Here is a 19,059-nt window from a genome sequence, read left to right on the forward strand (position 1 = left end):
GGATTCTTCCTTTTTTTCTTATGTGTATGATATAGGCGACTTGTCTGGGAATAGTATTGGAATGGATAAATAATTATTGGCTTTTTCTTGTCCTGAACGAACTGGCCTTGTTTGTGCTTTTGTTTCGTCCTGAGAACTCGATTTTCCTTTGCATTGTGTCTATTACATCTGGATGGAGTCACACACACACACACACACACACACACCCCGAAGCATTGTTTGCGCCTCGTCATGATATCAAAGAATGCCTGTGAGCTCAGAAGATGAGCGCATCATGAGAGCGACACAGATTCCCGCGTCTCCTTATCCATCTCGTGCCTGAGCTGACGTTTCGAGATGGTCACTGTCAGGCGAGCTCTTCTAATATGGAGCTATTTCCGTTGATGATGACAGCACTAGGTAATCTTCTCAACCGCAGCTGGAGCTTGTTGCGTTTCTGGACATATCCTGGACGGCTTATTGCGCAACGAATTGAAATCGGAGAGGGTATTCACCCAGCGGGAGGAATGGAGAGATATGATTCAAAGCAGGACCTTTTCTATTGCACCCCAGCCGATCTCACCAGGGTATATTTTCTGATCCCGCGGGTGTGGAATCGCCTCTGTCGAGCCAGTTGCGCGGTCTTGCTGCACCAGCTCGGTAGATGGGAAGTCATTCAACGCCGTCGAGACGACCGGAAGCAGCTGACATTCCGTCTCTTCGGGGCAGCCCTGTCCGGGCCCTGGGCCGGAGGCATCTTTGGGTCTTGTACGATTGCGATGAAGCCGTCATTGGAGACCCTTGCAGAAACAAAAGGGATATTTTGTCGAGGCGTATGTTGTTTGCTGACTTGAATGCCAGTGTCGCAGTTTCTGGGTTCCTTGATCCATGAACGCTGTTGGGTATTATCACAATGAAAATGTCATGAGTGGGCCTTCATTAACAGCATCAGACATCTTACTGGATATCATCCTCATCATCCTCGACCTTCCCGAATACCACAAGGACATCCGGACCGCGTATCGAGTGTTTCGTCAATGACAGTGGCAGATCCTAGACAGGTATTGGGAAGTCTCGATTCCCTAGAGAGATAGATCATCTTTGAATACGAAGAAATTGCCTCCCTACAGAATGTCGACTGGCAGTATCTTTTATCTCAGAGCGTGTGATTTGCTGGAAACATCACATGGATTATTGATAAATTGTTAATAAACTATAAACGTCTTAAAAGGCACCAAACCTCTCTTTTTTTTTTGGGCAGATGACGGGGAATGAGTAGTACGAAATTGGAAATGTCTTACCTACCTACCTGCCTACGTACAGTACGTACCAGACATTTGTGGCGACTGCGAAGCGAAGGGCAGGAAAGGAAGGGAGCATGTGTCTTAGACAGTGTGCCTACCTGCCTACCTAAGGTACCTAGGTTGGTACCAATCCATTCGCATTTGCGTTTTACTAATATTTTAGTAGCAAGGCTCTAACTGGACTAACCTCTTACCAAATACCCTGATATGAGGTACCTGGGTAGGTACCTTAGGCGGGAGGGTTGCCTCCACCTGGCAGTCTGAAACCATGTCACACTCATCTTGCATAAAAAGAAGTCCAAACATTGAAAGAACAATTCTGAATTCATCCTTTTTCAACCACATCTCCAGGATCGTCTCACAGTACCACTGCGTCACAGCCATGGCCGACCTTCCAGGGTTCACGCTTCCCTTGGACTATACACCATGTGATGGACATGATAAACCACGTGAGTAACAGACCCAATCTCAGAAAAAGGCGTCATTCAATTTGTTCGAGAAAATGTAGATCTAACACTTATGAACTTCAAGTCTTGTTCCCTTCGGCTTTGGACGACTTTGCTTCGTAAGACAACCCTTCAGCCAAATTTCAGTTTGGTTTGAGACTTCTTTCTTTTCTTTTAGCGTTGACTATTATATAAAGGTTCAGCCTCATTACTCTTCGTGAGATTGCAATGCTTCGGATTATGGACAAAATTACCGATAAGCCGCAGTGGGATGTCAAGGTGGGTGTACATACCATGGTTTTTTTTTCATCTTTCTCAGTCTGGTCTGGTTTTGGGATGCTAATCCTAGCAAAAGGTATTTGACGAGGACATTGTGAAAAAGTGGAAGGAGGAAGCCCTGAGAAATGACAACAACGTTACGGAGCGGATGATGGAATGGGTGATGGCAGAACTCCGATACAAAACCAAATTCTTTCAAGAAACTGGCATGGTGATCGTCAACGATGCCGCTGGTGTTGTCAAGTCGGACGTTGCTGTGACAGAATCGATCAAGAAAGCGTTAAAGAATGCGGTCCGTCCACTTGAAGAAACTCCCACCACAAAAGACTATCATCCCCGGGGCGATAACAAGTTCCTCGACTTAGTCGATCCGTCTCTGTTCCCGTTGGTCTACGGGCGCAGCCGGATTCTACAGGATGAGCTGGCTGGCATCCATGATTGCTTGTCAAAGATTGGGAAGGGGGAGGCCATTCCTATCCCTCAGCTGGAGGTCGATCGCACTCGCCCCCTTTGGCTAAGGGTACTATTTCCCAACGTCGTCGTACAGTACCGATTTCCAGTGGCTCCCTTGTGACGTAGAGCTTGAATCCGAGTCACGTTGCAAGATTACAAGCTACATCAACAATTTGCACCCACGGAGACACAAGGGCCTCTACCAAGTCATTGAGGACATCATTTCTTGTGCAATTCCACAGTGGGGTCTTAGTTTAACCGCAGTGCACCGAACTCTTCGTTGGGAGATGCCCGGGCGTCACATCGAATACCGTGAGGTAAAGTATGAATATCCGGAGCATCTTGAACAACCCCAACAAGAGCCAAATGAAGACGATGACGCTTTTGAGGAGCGACGTTGGCTGTGGGAACGTGAGAACAGAGTCGTCGTCTTGCCCGAGCCCGGAACGTTCACTCCTCGGGACTATCTGCGCCTAGATCTTCGAAAAGAGTTTAAGGATACAGGTTTGCAGGTTATTGTGAAGCTTGCTAATATCCATCTTACTCCGGAGGAGCCCGAATACGAAGGAGGATCGTGGCATGTGGAGGGGCAACTGGTGAGTACAACTTTTAATAAATAGAGGAGTTTTAAAAACCTGCAATTGTTGACTAACTAGTAACCAGAATGAGCACATCTGCGCCACAGCACTGTATTATTAAGACAATGAGAACATTACTGAAAGCAGCCTTGAATTCCGTCAAGAAGTCAGCTTTGATGCGTATGGTAGAGTGCGCTATGAGCAAGAAGACTATCATGAGTGGCTGCAGGAAGTCTTCGGGTGCGAGCAAGGTGTAATACCGCTGGTGCAAGAAATTGGAGACGTGCTTTGCAAAGAAGGCCGCCTGCTCACCTTTCCAAACGTGCTCCAGCATCGAGTCAGTCCATTCCGGCTGGCTGATCCGACCAAACCAGGGCATCGGAAAATCCTCGCTCTCTTCCTTGTTGACCCCAACATCCGCATCATCTCGACCGCCAACGTTCCTCCACAGCAAGATGAATGGTGGCGTGAAGAGATCCGCCGCCATAAGTTGCTAGGGATGCTGCCTACAGAATTGCAGGAGCAAGTTCTGGACGAATTGGACTTTCCCTTACGAATGGAAGAAGCGGAGGCACTCCGTTTGGCACTGTTGGACGATCGAAAAGCCTTTGTGAGGGAGCAGATGGGAGATCTGTTGCCGCGTACATTTTCACTTTGTGAGCATTGATATTAGCTTTGGACGCACTACACCATAGGAATGGATTGATTGCTGTCTTCCGAATAGGAATGAAATTATACGCAGTAAAATGGGATAATCAAGAGAACAAATTTTTTAAAAAAAAATAAAATATAGAAAAAAGAAAAGAAGAGGTCTTCCTTCCTTAGCGGGGAATCGAACCCCGGGCTGCTGTGCCCTATCCAATCTTAATTGGTTGAGAGACAGCGATGTTAACCACTACACCACTAAGGAATTTGTTGATTTTTTTGGCCTGGAAAATACCTTTTCCGGTTAGCGTTTTCATCACGTGACTAGCCTAGTAGTACAGAGTATAGGTACTCCGTATGGTCCGAATCCAAGCGCATCAATCCATTCCACCTAATAAAGGAAATCTTCCTAGAAGGGAATAATCATACCCCCGGACAGCTCGTGTCCTGTCCAATAATTTGACTTTCTCAGGCGCAACGCTGGCGGTGTGAAGGCGTATGTATCGTATTTCTAATATAGCTTGTATGTACAGTACAGTGCATTTCATGATGATGATAATAATGAATGGATTTTCTTCTTTCGAAATGGGGTCTGTTTGCGCTCGATTGGAAGATATATTTGAGTGAGCAGCGAGCATATCAGGGAGTGGTGAGATCCAAGATATATGAATTAATTGATTAATTGATCACACTATGAACTGATGGGAAAGCATCCAAAAGCGCCAAGGGTCAAAGCAGAAGTTGGGTGTCAAGAAGTACTTGGATTGTGAAACATCCTCTCGAAGGAGGTCATTGGGATAGTATAGTTTGTGTACACTGTAATGCATATATAAATACATATACCCTTCCCACTACTCCATAACTGCATATAATCAAATACGATCCGTATTTGAATACAAGGATCGAACGCGATTGTCAAATCGTTGGTTTCTCAGGTCCAGGATACTAGCGTATCCTCACCTTCCTGTTTGGGCAGTCAGCTGCCTTCGATGATTCTTGTATGTCTTTCCTTCTACCCTCGTCTTCACGGAGATTTTGTCGCAGCCTCATCTTCATCTCCTTCGTCACCAACTCTATTTCTTCCCCGTCCTCTCTAAGATCTGCTCCACCAACCTATCATTAACCGGAGTCTGGATCCCAACCGCCCTCCCCATCCTCAACCACCACCCATTAATGAACTTCACCTCCGTCTCCCTCCCTGCACGCACGTCACACACCATCGAACAAGTGGCATGGAACGTCGTCTGGATAATCCCATTCACCGTATCCTCCAGCCGGTCGACCGAGAATCGCTCCGCCACGCCCGGCACGTGTTGCAGTTCCGGCAAGGCGAGGACTACCTTGGAGATCTCGGTGAGAATCTCCCTCCTCGCCTCGGGCATAGTGAAGAGGAATCCGTTCTTCGCGTCGTGCAACGCGCAGAGCGGGTTGCAGAAGGCGTTCACGGCGAGCTTCTCCAGCTGGATCTGGAGAACGTCCGTGTAGCTGTACGAGGTTGCGCTGAGACGTGGCGATAAGGGGAGAGTTTGGAGAAGGTAGTTCGATGGGATGGTCGAGGAGGAGGAAGAGGAGGAGTCTACACCTATCGCGTTTTCACGCGGCACGCAGCCGATGGCCGTCGCCGCGAATCCGGTATGAGTGATGTTGAATGGGCAGTTGAGTGTCACGCCGTGGGAGATGACGCCGATGAGATAGTTGGGACGGGTCTGCGGGTCTCTGAAGAGATGCGCATTGACTTTCTCGATCATGCCGGCGCCGTTCTGGAGGAAGAGGATGTTGGACTGTGAGGTTAGTCGCTGTTGAAGCGGGCGGAGGGCGGCCACTCTCTGCGGGGCTTTGACGCAGAGGATGAGATTCTCTAGCGGTTCTGTTACGACTTGGTTTGATTTCTAATGATTCTGCAGATGCTGCTCGATACCAAAGGCCATCATCATGCAAGGTCTCCAAGCTGTAGCCCGTCGAGCTGATATGCTCGCCTTCCATGGTCTGCAGCAGTATCCGACTGCCGTTTTTGCGGTACGAGTCCAGAAGGGATCTCCGATGCGCGAGAAGAGTGATAGATGGGCCATTGGGGATTTCAGACACCGAATGGGCGGCAAACGTGCCGATGCTGCCCAGTCCAAGTACATGGACTCGACCTGGTCGGGATTGTGTTTGCTGAGAGGAGGAAAGGGTGGTGATTGAACCTATCGTGCAGCGCTGTGCCCTCCACATGCTCTCAAGTATAGGATTTAATCGAGGTGGCCGAGGAGCAGTCATTGTGTGATTACAGATTTGTCTCAAGAACTAGTATGTAGATAATATGTAGATAAGAGGGTTCAGTTGGAATAATAGGGGGAGAGGACTGCATCCGCAGAAAGAATTTTTTGTCCCCCGTTTCCTAGCATCCTTCTACGATTAATACAGCAATCCCCTTCCTATGGACGGGGCATATTCCCATCTTGATTCCCGAAGCTCAAGAATCGCCCGCAAGTTGTCATTGTTGCTTGTTGCAAGGCGTGAACCACGCGTGCTCTGTGGGGCAGACATGCCTCTGCCGTCCAATAACAGAGAAACAGCTCCTTCATTATATTCTGATTTAGGGTAAATCAAGGATAGGAGGAGCGAAAGGGAAAAAAAGGTTAGACGATAAAATGGGAAAGAATTCTCTTGGTCGAGTTCGGATACGGATAATAGGATGGGACAGGATAGACTTTGCATGCCCTAACTACCTAAGGTAACTAACGCCCTAGTCCGTGCCTTAGGCTTGACAAGTAGTCCATCTAACTAACGTTGGAAGCTTGGAACCGGCTATTGCGATACTGGAGGCAGCGATTCGGAGTTTTCGTTACAGCGCTGAATTTGAAAAAGACTCGCCTCGATGTATCTACAGACCACATGACGTTGTATATATGTACAGTACAGTACAGTACGGCTGCAACTCCAAGAACGGCTGGGTTGATTCTGACTGAACTCATTCTCTATAGCCTCATACCATACCTCAGTGGAAAATGCAGTGAAATCTCTTCTTCCCCAAAGCAATCAATGGCTTATTTATGCCTCTTCGCCAGGCCATCCTGGAAGGTCTGCACTGGATGGATAGATCGGTCAAGATGGGCAGAAACTATGGGTCATCGCGGGCCATCGCTGCTGGGCTCGCGTGAAACTAAAGAATGGGTGACATTGCAGATCTCGTAGAAGTAGCATACTGGTCCCACTTTGAGAGCTAATAGTCGTTGAAGCTGGACAACAATATCCGCGAAACGAGTCACGGCAAAGGCTGTTCAAAGAAGGCTGTTGTCTGGCAATCTGACTCCCCAGCGCGTCCATAATAATGGCAGACAGAGAGGCTGGTTCGTCTTTGGGAGGGGATTCCTGCCATCATTGCATGTAAATGTGTTCAAAGAGCTACCAGCCACAGCCCCGCCGTCGTCTTGAAAATACTAGAGTGTAGACAAATATTCATCCAAAAAGTGGTTAATCATAGCATGCTCCATGGAAGCTCATGTCACCCGCAACGGCACTTAGATGGATTGTGGGTAGGCTGAGGACAACTAGCTGCAACGAGTTCATTTTCGGGTAGACTACTGACTAAGATATCCCTTAATAATTGAGCTATTACTATTCAATAGATCAATCAAAAAGAAAGAAATGCGAAACAAACTCACATTTGTCCAAATCATCCCTAGTGAATTCGCCGAAATCGTCTAGACATTGAGGCTCAGAGCTCGGGGGCTGACTGGCCTGTGAATTCTCTCCATGCACTGTGAAAAGGATTGCGACTATTATCTTTAGAGGTAGTCTGAGAATAGATATCTTTTCTCTGTCAGTGTACTATATATATATATTACTATAATCACACATCACCAAGATGGAAAACGACCAATAAATACGTATTCGAGGACACTCCTTGATCTAATCACGCGGATTCTGGAACTGGTGAAGATAAGATCAACCGATCAGAAAATGCAATTTCACTAATATTCAATCGAGTACCTAATTAATTCACATATCCATGGATACAGATCAATGCTGTTGTTGCTTCTGGAGCGGAGAGTGTTTTCTTTTTTGATTCGTTTCCATCATAATAAGTTACTGGCGCTTGTCCCCTCTAACAACAACTATCCCCATACCTTTATTTATTTATCACCCGTAGAGATCTCCGCCAATAGAGAAAACAGGAAGAGAAGGAATATAAATCAAAGCTCAAAACTCCGGGCAATGCATATTTCCCCATCAGATCACGAAGTAGGGCCATGTCCATATGCCTTGGCAATAAAAAAAAACCGCACTGGGAGAGGGAAATAAATATAAAAAACAGAAAAAGAAAAAAAAAAGGACCACCTATTCGGTGGCTCAGAAAAAGAAGATCTAAATATATACCCAAAATTCCCAAGCACTACATGAACAATAAGACATCAATTGCTGGGCAAATTACTCTTCTTCTTCTTCTTCATTCCGCTTCTCGTGCTGGTCCTCCTCAGCGGGTTTGGCGAGTTGCTCCTTCCAGGCGTTGTTCGCCGCATCCCGGTCCAGGTTTGCAAAGACGATATTAAACACATCGGAGTACCAGTTCACGGGATGGCCTTCGATGCCCTCTTTGATGTTCTGCACATAGTCAGCCAAGAGCTGAGTCGTTCCTGTGACAGTCGATCTACACGTACCTCTGGAAGTTCCAGCCAGTCGGACATGTTGTCAGCTGGGAAAATGATCGCCTTGGCGCCGGCACGGCGAGCGGCCACCGTCTTCTCACGAAGCCCCCCAATACGAAGAACTTTGCCAGTGACGGTGAGCTCACCCGTCATCGCGATGGTTGGGTCGAGAGAGTGGTTCAGAGCCAAGGAGAGCAGAGAAGTGGCCATGGTAATACCGGCAGAAGGGCCTGAAAATGGATCGTTAGGATTAGACATTCAAGAAACCAATAATTCAAAGGAAATGGAACTTACCATCCTTCTGGACAGCACCCTCAGGGCAGTGGAGGTGAACCCGGGCCTTCTCAAAAAACCGGTTTTCTGGAAAGTCCTTTGCCATCACTGACTTGGCGAACGAATACGCAATCTGGGTAGACTCCTTCATCACGTTCATGAGATTGCCAGTCGTCTCGAATCCAGGTCGCGAGTCGCGTGAGAGCGTATTTTCAAGGATCGACTCGACGTACAGGGCGGCCCCTCCCAGGCTTGTCCAGGCCAGGCCCATGGCCACACCCGGTGGTAAAGTATCATAAAGTCGATCCGATGTGAAGACAGGGGGCCCGACGTAGTCTTTCAAACTGTCTTTACCAATCCGGACGTGCACGGTGTCCGGCACCTTCAAGGCCACCCGCGGAACCTCGGTCGTCGACTTTTCCGGCTCTAATAAAACGTCCTTGGGATCGGTCCCTCCCTGCTTCGCCTCTTCCTGCTGAGCGGTCTTCCCTTCCTCCGTTATCGCTGCCTCCTCTGATAATACTTCCTCTCCGAGGTCTTGGACGATCTTGAGCGCGGCTTTCCGATAAACCTTTTCGATTTGCTTCTTCAGGTTCCGGACACCGCTCTCCCGACAGTAAGACTTGATCAGCTCCTCGATAGCATCTTTTTCCAGCTGAACGTCGACATCCTTTAATCCACTGAGCTCCTTCGCCGCTGGAGCAAGATATTTTTCCGCAATGGCCATCTTCTCGTCCGCAACATAGCCAGAGAGCTCAATGGTCTCCATGCGGTCCAGGAGCGGCCGCGGAATCGTGTCAGTCACGTTCGCCGTGCAAACGAATAGAACCTTTGACAAGTCCACAGGGACGTCCATGTAGTGGTCGAGGAACGAGGAGTTCTGCTCCGGGTCAAGGAGCTCGAGCAGAGCAGAGGACGGGTCGCCCTGATGGCCGCGCCCGATCTTGTCGACTTCGTCAATGAGAATCAAGGGATTCTCCGTCTGACACTTCTTCAGAGCCTGAATGATTCGTCCCGGAAGTGCCCCCACGTAGGTTCGTCGATGACCTTTGATCTCCGCAACATCGGTCAAGCCTCCGACAGAGAATCGGTAATATTGTCTGTTGAGGGCGCGAGCGATCGATTTTCCGATACTGGTCTTGCCCACACCAGGCGGGCCAACCAGACACAGAATCTTACCCTCAACTGTTCCACGGAGTTTTCCAACGGCAATGAACTCAAGAATCCGGTCCTTCACGTCTTTCAGTCCGTAGTGATCCTCGTCCAAGACTGTCATCGCGTGCTTGATTCCGAAGTTCTCCACGCTCTTCTGACCCCATGGAATTTGCGTGATCCAGTCCAGATAATTCCGAGTGACGTTGAATTCAGAGGCCGCGGGTTCGAGGTGAGCCAGCTTGTTCAGTTCTTCCTCGAAGACTTTCTTGACCGCTTCCGGCATAGCGAGTTTCTCTGCCTTCTCCTTGAACTTCTCAACCAGCTTATCCTTGCCGTCTGTCTCGATGCCCAGTTCCCTCTTGATTCCCTTCATCTGTTCCATCAGCCAATATTCCCGTTGTCGTTTCTGAATCTTGGCTTCGACATCTTTTGAAATCTTGGACTGCAGCTGGGCATTCATCAGTTCTTTCTTTAGCACCACCAGCGCCTTGGGGAGTCGATCCTCAATGTTCATCGTCTCCAAAACCTCCTGCATCTCCTTCAATTCGCCTGCAGACACTGCTGCGGCGAAATCTGCCAACTTGGCCGGTTCGTCACTCAGGTTTCCGGGGAACTGGTCGGTGTAGAAAGCGGAAATCTGATCACGGAATAGGGGGTTGAGGGTAGCAATCTCCTTGCAGACGTTGACAATCTCGCTCGTCACCGCCCTGATCACGGGGCTTTTGCGGTCATGGGGTTCTTCCGTAAGATTCTCGACGTTGACAAGGCTGACGGGGTATTTGCGCAAAAATGCTGTAGGTTCGTAGTGATAGATTTCTCTCGTCAGTTGGTTGTCGACCGGGCCCTCTTCAAAGCTCGCGACGACATCCCCTCGCCTATCGTAGATGTCTCTCGAGATCGGCTGTTCGGCAGGGCCCATCCTCGAGGGGTCGTTTGGTGACAACAAGGATGTGATCTTGATCCTGCGGTGAGGATACAACACTGCAGTCACTCCGGTCTCTGCGCCACGAAGAGGATAAGCAGCAGTGATCTGGGCAAAGACTCCCACGTTATACACCTCATCCAGACTCTCAATCACATCCCCATCCGCATCTTCATCCTTGAAGAGAAACGCTCCCACGTATGGCTGTCCGCGCTTCATCATCTCCTGGATGGCTGCTGCCACGTTGGGGTCCCGGATGGTGATCGCCTTGTAGAAGCCTGGGAATAGAGGGCGCTTGGCAATGGGAATAGCCATCACCTGGGGATAGACGTCTGGGACAGACGGCTTCTGTAGAGCCCTTTCTCTCCTGCCTCGCCTTCCCCCATCTTCTCCACTGCCGCCTGAGCCACTTGGTCTCGAATCTGACCCGCCGCCGGATACAGGTATCGGAGATGGAGAGCCAGAGTCCCCTTTCCCTTCCCGGGCTTTGTACTGCTCGTCAAGACTGTTTCCCTTCCTCGCCTCCTCTGCCTGCCCATCTTTCTCCGCCGCATTCCTGTCTTTCCGTCGACCGGAACTCGCCACTGGAGACTCAGCGTCCTGTTGCGACCCGTGCTTCTCTACCGCATCACCGTGCTTTCGTCGCAACTCCGGAGACTTGGTCGTCTCCTTATCTTCTTTCACCTGTTCACCATGCTCCTCCTCTTCCGCCCTTTCTCCAGGATTCGGAGGCTTCTCTTTCCGGCGGACACTGCTGGATGAGAAAGCTCGCGGGGCAGGAATGGCAGACCGGATAAAGCGGGAAGACGTCAGGTCCGATCGGAGAGTCGCATGGTATCGGGGAGAGAGGAGAAACGGTTTAGGATTCACATTGCGTTGTGCATGGTGGAGCGCAGCTCTCCATCGAAGGCTCTGGCCGCGAAGCATGCTACTTGATGCTTCTGAATAGGGAGGGCACGTGCAGGCCCGAGAAATACCGTAGACAGGCGTGTCAGGGAAAAGGAGAGTCTGGACAGGGCAGGTAGGACAGCGGAAGAGAAGAGCAAGCGCGAGAGAAAGCGTGAAGCGCAGGAATAGCCAGCTGCGAGAGAGGATCGACTGGTGAATGCACTCCGAGCAACGCTGTCTCGTTCTCCGACTGTCGGGGATCGCTGAGATCATAGCGGCCTTTTGTTTTTCCGGCCTCCGGGTCTATCCGCCGGGAAACTTTTTCGACTAGCCTCGAAGATTCCCGGCGTCAACCAGCTGGCTTGGCTCCGGTAAACAATTCAGCGTCAGAATACCGTTCCTCGTCCATCCCATTTATCTGACTTGTCCGTCGGCAGACTGCGAGAGAAGAACACGTTCGGCGCTTGTATTGTGGATGCAGATTAACGAGGAATGAGCGCAACTCCAGCCGGACTGCCCAAGGCAGTCGCTCTCCCCGCCCGTCTTCTCGTTCGGACATCGCGGCCATGTCCCAACGTTCGACGACAGTCCCATGCGCGGTCTTTTCACAGTAGTTGTACGCCTTCCTCCCGACGGGGACTAGATGGTTCGCGGTCGAAAAATGATACCTTTCGGCTATCCCTGAGGGTATGTGTTTCCCCCAGGTCCACGGATGTGGTTTGCTTTCTGTAGTGTAGATGTAGCTCATCACTTTCGCATGCAGGGATTCCACACATCTTCTGCGCTCCAGGCTATGAAAGACCCTTACAGCGTGCTTGGGGTCGATAGAAATGCATCCGCCGCGGATATTAAACGGGCTTACTACGGGATGGCGAAGAAGTACCACCCTGATACCAACAAGGAACCCGATGCCAAGGAGAAATTTGCCGAGGCGCAGTCTGCATACGAGTTTCTGTCCGATCCAAAGAAGAGAGAAGCATACGACCGCTATGGTCCCGCAGCATTCGACCAGAACGGAGGATTTGACCCGAACGCGGCGGCTGGAGCGGGTGCGGGTGGGAATCCATTTGCTGGAGCTGGCGGCTTCCACGGCTTTGGGAGCGGTTTCCCTGGTGGATTTACGGCCGATATCAATATTGAGGACTTGTTTGGTGCTTTCACGGGAGGGGCTCGCCGTGCTGGTCGGAGAGGACGCGGTTCGCCGTTCCAGGAGTCCATTCTGGTCGGGGAGGATATCGAAGTGCAGACGAACATTTCTTTCATGGAGGCTGCCAAGGGTACGGGAAAGGATATTTTCATCACGCCACTCGTACAATGCCATACCTGCCAAGGTGACGGGCTCAAGAAGGGCGCGAAGCGGTCACAATGCAAACAATGTAACGGTTCTGGCACTCGCGTCCACTTCATGCAAGGCGGTTTCCAGATGGCCAGCACGTGTGACGCCTGCGGTGGCTCAGGTTTGGTCGTTCCCCGAGGTTCCGAGTGTGGTTCCTGCGGCGGAAATGGTGTCGTGAGAGATCGGAGGACAGTCCACATCGACATTCCCGGAGGCGTTGAGGATGGAATGCGCTTGCGGGTTGCCGGAGAGGGAGATGCGCCTCCGACGGGCACCGCTGCGGCTCCGGGTGTTCGCACACAACGAGGTGACCTTTACGTCTCCATCCGCGTGGCTCCGGATCACCGGTTCAGCCGCTCGGGCTCGGACATTCTCTACACGGCATCGATTCCCTTGACCACCGCGCTGCTGGGTGGTGAGGTTACAGTGCCGACTTTGGAGGGCGAAGTCAAGGTGAAGGTGGCCACGGGGACTGGAACGGGAGATCGGATCACTCTGTCGGGCATGGGAATGAAGAAACTCGGCGGTAAAGGCCGAGGCGCAGGCGACCTCCGTGTCGAATTCAAGGTTCAGATGCCCAAATACCTGACCGCTAACCAGAGAACGATTCTCGAGGTGCTTGCCGACGAGATGGGCGACAAGACCGCCAAACGGATCATGAACGTTGGCAAGGACAGGTAGGCCGTCATCCCCTGTTCTTCTCGATCTCCGAATACCGGCTAAAACCATCACAGCTCGACCTCTGGCACCACTTCGTCCGACAGCTCGCACAAGAACGAAGGCTTCCTCAAATCTGCATGGCACCGCTTGCTGAACAAAGCCACCGATGGCTCCAAGGATTCCGGTTCGACTAAGAAAGACGACGCGAGCGAAGACGAGCCCAAGAAGGCCTCGGGATCCGGCTGAGCTGTTCGTTCCCGTTCTCTATTCTTTTCTTGTGTTATTGACGTTTCGTTCTTTCTTCCTGGACAAATATTTGAATCATAGCGCCGGCGAGTTGGTGTTCATTTAGGGTTTGGTGGGTATTTCTTCATTTGCTCCGTACCATGTTTCATCATTCCCTATCTTGAGATGACTCGTCATGATAGTTGTAATGTACCAAATAGACTGGGCTTGATCATCTCGTAGATCACCATCGAGATGCCTGTACAATAGTATTGGAAAACCTCCCTACTTTCTAATAAAGACGACTCCAGACTCCAGCTGAAGCGCCTTTGATTTGGTACAGACTGTAACAGCGCAGTGAAGTATCCGCTCTTTGCAATTTTACTGCTGTGATTATCAATGAATGGCTACGAGCTGCGAGACAGAGTCGCTGTCAGAGCTGTTGGTAGGCGACGGCGGCCATGCTCGCTGGTGACGGCGGCTCCCGACGTGCAGCGAGAGACCCAACCAGAGCGCCGATCGAGGCTCTGGCGGTGCTTCGTCCTGCAGGGCGCCAACGCCAGCAACCTTGCAGATGGATCGCAGCCCTTTAGCTGATCTGGGGCCCTGGGCTGGTCTGTCCGTCCTGGGGCGCGGGTTTCTGCATGGGGCAGTCGTTTTTCGCAGCCGTTAAGCGGGTGGCTGAGGGAGCTTGGCTGCCCGCCCGCATCCCTTCCTTCGCCCGTCGCACAGGGAGCAGCACCAGATCTGATCTGACATTATCTGTGACGGCGAGGCCTTCTTGCGTGTGCGATCGCTCGGACTGGATGTTTCTTCGAGACATCGCTCTCTGGTCTCAGGCAAGGCAGCAGTCGTGTTGTTAGTCCGAGCGATTTCCTTCTACCCCACACTGTTCCTCCATCCCGCCCTGACGTATCTCGTCACCACCACGACTTCTTCTGTCGCCCTCATCTCTCTTGACGCCTTTGTCTTTCCTCGATAGGAGCGTCTGCTCCTATCTGCCGTCACCATGGTCCAGTCGCCCATGCTGTCATGTCCGCTCAAGCAGACCAACGAGATCGACTGGGTCCAGCCCCTCAAGGACTACATCAGGACCGCATACGGCGACGATCCCGAGCGCTACCACGAAGAATGCACTACCCTGAATCGGCTCCGGCAGGATATGAGAGGGGCGGGCAAGGACAGCGCGTCGGGGCGAGATCTATTATACCGATACTACGGCCAGCTAGAGCTTCTGGACCTCAGGTTTCCCGTCGATGAGAACCATATCAAGATTTCCTTTACATGGTAAGCAGGCAGCAAAGTTCAGAGTCATATGTACAGTCTGACAAATGGATGTGTTTGCGCCAGGTATGATGCCTTCACCCACAAAGCCACCTCCCAGTACTCCCTCGCCTATGAAAAAGCCTCCATCATCTTCAACATCTCCGCCGTCCTCTCCTGCCATGCTGCGAATCAGAACCGCGCCGAGGACATTGGTCTCAAGACGGCCTATCATTCCTTCCAAGCCTCTGCGGGCATGTTCACCTATATCAACGAAAACTTCCTGCACGCGCCGTCGACGGACCTGAGCCGCGAAACGATCAAGACCCTCATAAACATCATCCTAGCCCAGGCCCAGGAGGTGTTCCTGGAGAAGCAGGTCGCGGACGAAAAGAAACCCGGGTTTCTTGCAAAGCTGGCCAGCCAATCGGCCTATCTGTATTCGCAGGCGGCCGATGCGGTCCAGGAATATGTCAGCAAAGGCATCTTTGAGAAGGTTTGGGGGATTGTCGTGCAGGCCAAGGCATCTCACCTTTCGTCCATCGCCAGCTATTATCAGGCGATCGCCGATGCGGAGAGTGGATCCCATGGCGTTTCCATTGCACGACTGCAGCTGGCTGAGAAGCTGTCGACTGCAGCCCTGAACTGGGCCAAATCTTTTTCCATCCTCAGTTCCGGCGACCGCGAACTTGCCTCCAGATGCGGGAGCGAGCTTGACGGAGATCATCAAGCGTCATCTCACCCGGGTGAAGGAAAAATTGGCGTCGTCGATAAAAGACAACGATTTCATCTACCACCAGCCGGTTCCTAATGAAGCGGGACTGTCTGCGGTCGCGAAGCTGCCCGCGGCGAAAGCCATCCCCGTCAGTGAGCTGTATCAGGGGCAGGACATTCAACGGATAATCGGCCCGGATATCTTCCAGAAACTAGTGCCCATGTCCGTCACCGAGTCAGCGAGTCTGTATGACGAGGAGAAGGCGAAGCTGATCCGCGCAGAGACGGAAAAGGTGGAGACGGCCAATGGCGAGATGGCGGCCAGTCTGGACTATCTCAAGCTGCCGGGCAGTCTCAATATCCTTAAGGGAGGCATGGACCAGGAAATGACGGTGGATGAAGAATTCCGGCTGTGGTGCGAAGAGCTCTCCGGCCACGAGCTATTCCACAAAAAGTTCGATGAGTTGCAGGAGCACAAGGCAGCAATACTCGAGATCCTGGACCGATGTACGAGGCAGCTTGATATGGAGGAGAGCGTGTGTGAGAAGATGCGATCGAAATACGGCGCCGATTGGTCTCAGCAGCCCAGTTCACGGCTCAACGCCACGCTCCGCAGCGACATTCGAAGTTATCGGGATACAATCAACGAAGCGAGCACGAGTGATGCACAGCTGATGGCCACGATGAAACAATACGAAGCTGATTTTGATGAAATGCGCTCGGCCGGCGAGACAGACGAAGCCGACGTTCTGTTCCAGCGGGCCATGATCAAAGCGGGAGCGAAACAGAAATCAAGTCGGAACGGACAAGCCAGTCCCTACTCTCCTCCTGCGGAAGGAAGTCTCCTGGATGATGTTGAGGACGAGGGGAAGAAATCTGTCGCAGAGCAGATCGCGAAGGTCGAGGAGCTTTTGAAGAAACTCAATCTGGTGAAACGGGAGCGGGCGCAAGTCTTGAAGGACTTGAAAGAGAAGGTTTGCAGAATTTTTTTTTCTATTTTGAACCTTTTTTTTTGATGACGTACTGACGGTCTTCAGGTCCACGAAGATGACATCTCAAATGTCCTCATCCTCAACAAGAAATCCTTGGGCAGCGGGCAGGAGAACCAGCTGTTTCAGGCCGAACTGGAGAAGTTCCGGCCGCACCAGAATCGCATCATCCAAGCAAATCACAAGCAGGCATCGCTGATGAAAGAACTGACCAAGACGTACGGGGATCTGCTGCAGGACAAGCGGGTTCGAGCCGAGCAGTCCAAGTACGAGGCGATCACGCGGCAGCGAAATATGGTGATGGCGCGCTACAGAAAGGTCTACAACGCATTTCGCGAGCTGGTCTCGGGGCTCGCCCAGGCGCAGAGCTTCTACACTGAAATGCGAGAGACCGTGGAAAGTCTCCGGAAGAACGTCGATACCTTTGTCAACAACCGACGATCCGAAGGGGCGCAGCTTCTCAACCAGATCGAGCGCGACAAGGCCAGCAGTGCCTCGGGACAAGAGGATCGAGAGCGGGAAAAACTGAGACAGTTGATGGAGCGCCTGTCAACGGAGCCGGCACCGTCGTCGTCGTCACCGTCGAAGCAAAAACCGCCGCCTCCTGCCAAGGGGAATTCCCATTCGAGCGGCACTAAGTCTCCTCCTGTCTCATCGCCCCATTATCCGTCTGCTGCTCCGGCCTCGCATGCTGGAGCACCTCCATCACAGCCTCCTGCACCATATCCACAGTATATACCGTCCGCCGTGCCCGCGCCGTACTACCCGGGACAGCAACCATTCCAGCAGGGAGCGGCAACTCCACTGTCTGAGGGGTACAATCCAATGGCATATCCGTACCAAACACCCGTCTCTCCGCCACCGAACCAGCAGTACTTTTCGACAGCAACGCCATCCCCGTATGGCGGCTATCCGCCAAGTGCCACGGCCATTCCTCCTCCGTCCCATACGCCGCAGTTCATCCCGCCTGGGTATATTCCACCGCCTCCGCCGCCACGTCCGCAGACGACATATCCGGCCACGACGGGGCCGTATCCGTCGGGGCCGGGGGGGTATGCGCAGAGCAGGCCGTACGGGACGAGCCAGCATCACCACAAAACGTCACAATCGCAGTCGCAACAACAGCAACAGCAACAGCAATCATCACCGAATGATCCATGGGCGGGGCTGAATGCATGGAAGTGAAGTAAACTGGAAGTAAACTGTTAGAAGGGGTTATTGAGGTATTACTATCACGATTAGATTTCTTTTTTTTTGTGCTTGCTGTTGCTGCATTTGATCATGTCCGTCCTGTAGTCATGTTGTCATGTTTGTCTAAATGTCGTTTTCGGCGTTCGACTTTTCGAATTGCAGTCATTTTTATCCCCCCTGTCCCCATGTAATAGGTGTACGTACAGTACGTTTCGAAACATACCCGGGTATGAGTGAGAAGGAAAGGAAAGGAATGAATGAATAAACTATTTATTTATTATCATGTACTGACTGCTACTATTGATTCTCTTAAATTTATACGAAACGGAAAGTGTAATAAAATAACAAATATCGTAATAGTAGCGGTAGTAGTACGAGGACATATATATAAGTGGAACCTACCAGGATGCTTTGCTCTACGTCTAGGTAGATAGATAGGTAGGCAGTCAGGCAAGCGATGAATATGGTACGTATACTATAGTAGCCTTACATAAAATATAAAAATTCCCATAAGTAAGTAAGTATCCATATATGTATGTATGTATGTATGTATATCCAGTCAATCAGTCAGTCAGTCAGAGTCAAATGTCCATAGATAGATAGATAGAGATGAAGAAAGGAGAATAAGCAAATAACGCCAGGACACCGTAACATAACCGAGTTGAGTAAATAATATACCAAGGTCATTCGTTAGTCATAGTCATCAAGAAAGGAGAAAAAGAACTGAGAGCAGAGCAGAACAGAGCAGAACATAAAGAGACGAAACAATCCCCTCCCGTCCCATTCAAATCAAATCAATTCAAAATTCACAAAAAAAAAAGAAATCAAAATCCATGATCCATGATCGATCCATGATCCATCTGATATCATCATTCAAAGCCAATTCAAAGCCAATCAAAGCCAGTTCGCGCCGAGAGGAGGAAACAAAACGAAACCAAGAAAAAAAAAGCCAAGAAGACAAGAATAAGAAGAAAGGAAACGAAAAGAAAAAGAAAAGGATATGATATCAATGCAAGAAGTAAGTATAAGTAAGTACCCCCAATCCCCAATTTCCAATCTTTGCAAGCATAGGGCAAGCAAGTAGGGCAGGGCCAAAAAAAAAGAAGAAAAAGAAAAAGGATTCAATTC

General features: G+C 50.8%; 5 protein-coding genes across 5 annotated transcripts; 4 read left to right on the forward strand and 1 right to left on the reverse strand.

Annotated features, from left to right (window-relative positions):
• Window positions 1-1,665: 1,665 nt before the first annotated feature.
• Window positions 1,666-3,907, forward strand: T310_0108 (uncharacterized protein; the record flags this gene model as incomplete). The annotated part of the gene is made up of 8 exons (XM_013477063.1): window positions 1,666-1,732; window positions 1,815-1,848; window positions 1,933-2,008; window positions 2,085-2,528; window positions 2,569-3,057; window positions 3,125-3,150; window positions 3,187-3,649; window positions 3,833-3,907. The coding sequence occupies 8 exons, from the start codon at window positions 1,666-1,668 to the stop codon at window positions 3,905-3,907; spliced, it is 1,674 nt and encodes a 557-aa protein (XP_013332517.1).
• Window positions 3,908-4,916: 1,009 nt separating this feature from the next.
• Window positions 4,917-5,868, forward strand: T310_0109 (uncharacterized protein; the record flags this gene model as incomplete). Its single annotated transcript, XM_013477064.1, has 3 exons — window positions 4,917-5,171; window positions 5,208-5,467; window positions 5,589-5,868. The coding sequence occupies 3 exons, from the start codon at window positions 4,917-4,919 to the stop codon at window positions 5,866-5,868; spliced, it is 795 nt and encodes a 264-aa protein (XP_013332518.1).
• A 2,229-nt stretch (window positions 5,869-8,097) lies between these two features.
• T310_0110 (Lon protease-like protein) lies at window positions 8,098-11,592 on the reverse strand (the record flags this gene model as incomplete). Its single annotated transcript, XM_013477065.1, has 3 exons — window positions 8,098-8,271; window positions 8,328-8,545; window positions 8,610-11,592. 3 exons carry the CDS (start codon window positions 11,590-11,592, stop codon window positions 8,098-8,100), a joined length of 3,375 nt encoding a protein of 1,124 aa, XP_013332519.1.
• A 453-nt stretch (window positions 11,593-12,045) lies between these two features.
• On the forward strand, window positions 12,046-13,795 carry T310_0111 (Mitochondrial DnaJ chaperone (Mdj1); the record flags this gene model as incomplete). The annotated part of the gene is made up of 3 exons (XM_013477066.1): window positions 12,046-12,240; window positions 12,317-13,566; window positions 13,624-13,795. 3 exons carry the CDS (start codon window positions 12,046-12,048, stop codon window positions 13,793-13,795), a joined length of 1,617 nt encoding a protein of 538 aa, XP_013332520.1.
• A 988-nt stretch (window positions 13,796-14,783) lies between these two features.
• Window positions 14,784-17,925, forward strand: T310_0112 (Signal transduction protein BroA; the record flags this gene model as incomplete). Its single annotated transcript, XM_013477067.1, has 4 exons — window positions 14,784-15,061; window positions 15,125-15,783; window positions 15,815-16,725; window positions 16,789-17,925. 4 exons carry the CDS (start codon window positions 14,784-14,786, stop codon window positions 17,923-17,925), a joined length of 2,985 nt encoding a protein of 994 aa, XP_013332521.1.
• Between the last annotated feature and the right edge of the window lie 1,134 nt (window positions 17,926-19,059).

The sequence above is a fragment of the Rasamsonia emersonii genome, assembly GCF_000968595.1.
Source record: "Rasamsonia emersonii CBS 393.64 chromosome Unknown ctg1118621759663, whole genome shotgun sequence".
Lineage (NCBI taxonomy): Eukaryota > Fungi > Ascomycota > Eurotiomycetes > Eurotiales > Trichocomaceae > Rasamsonia > Rasamsonia emersonii.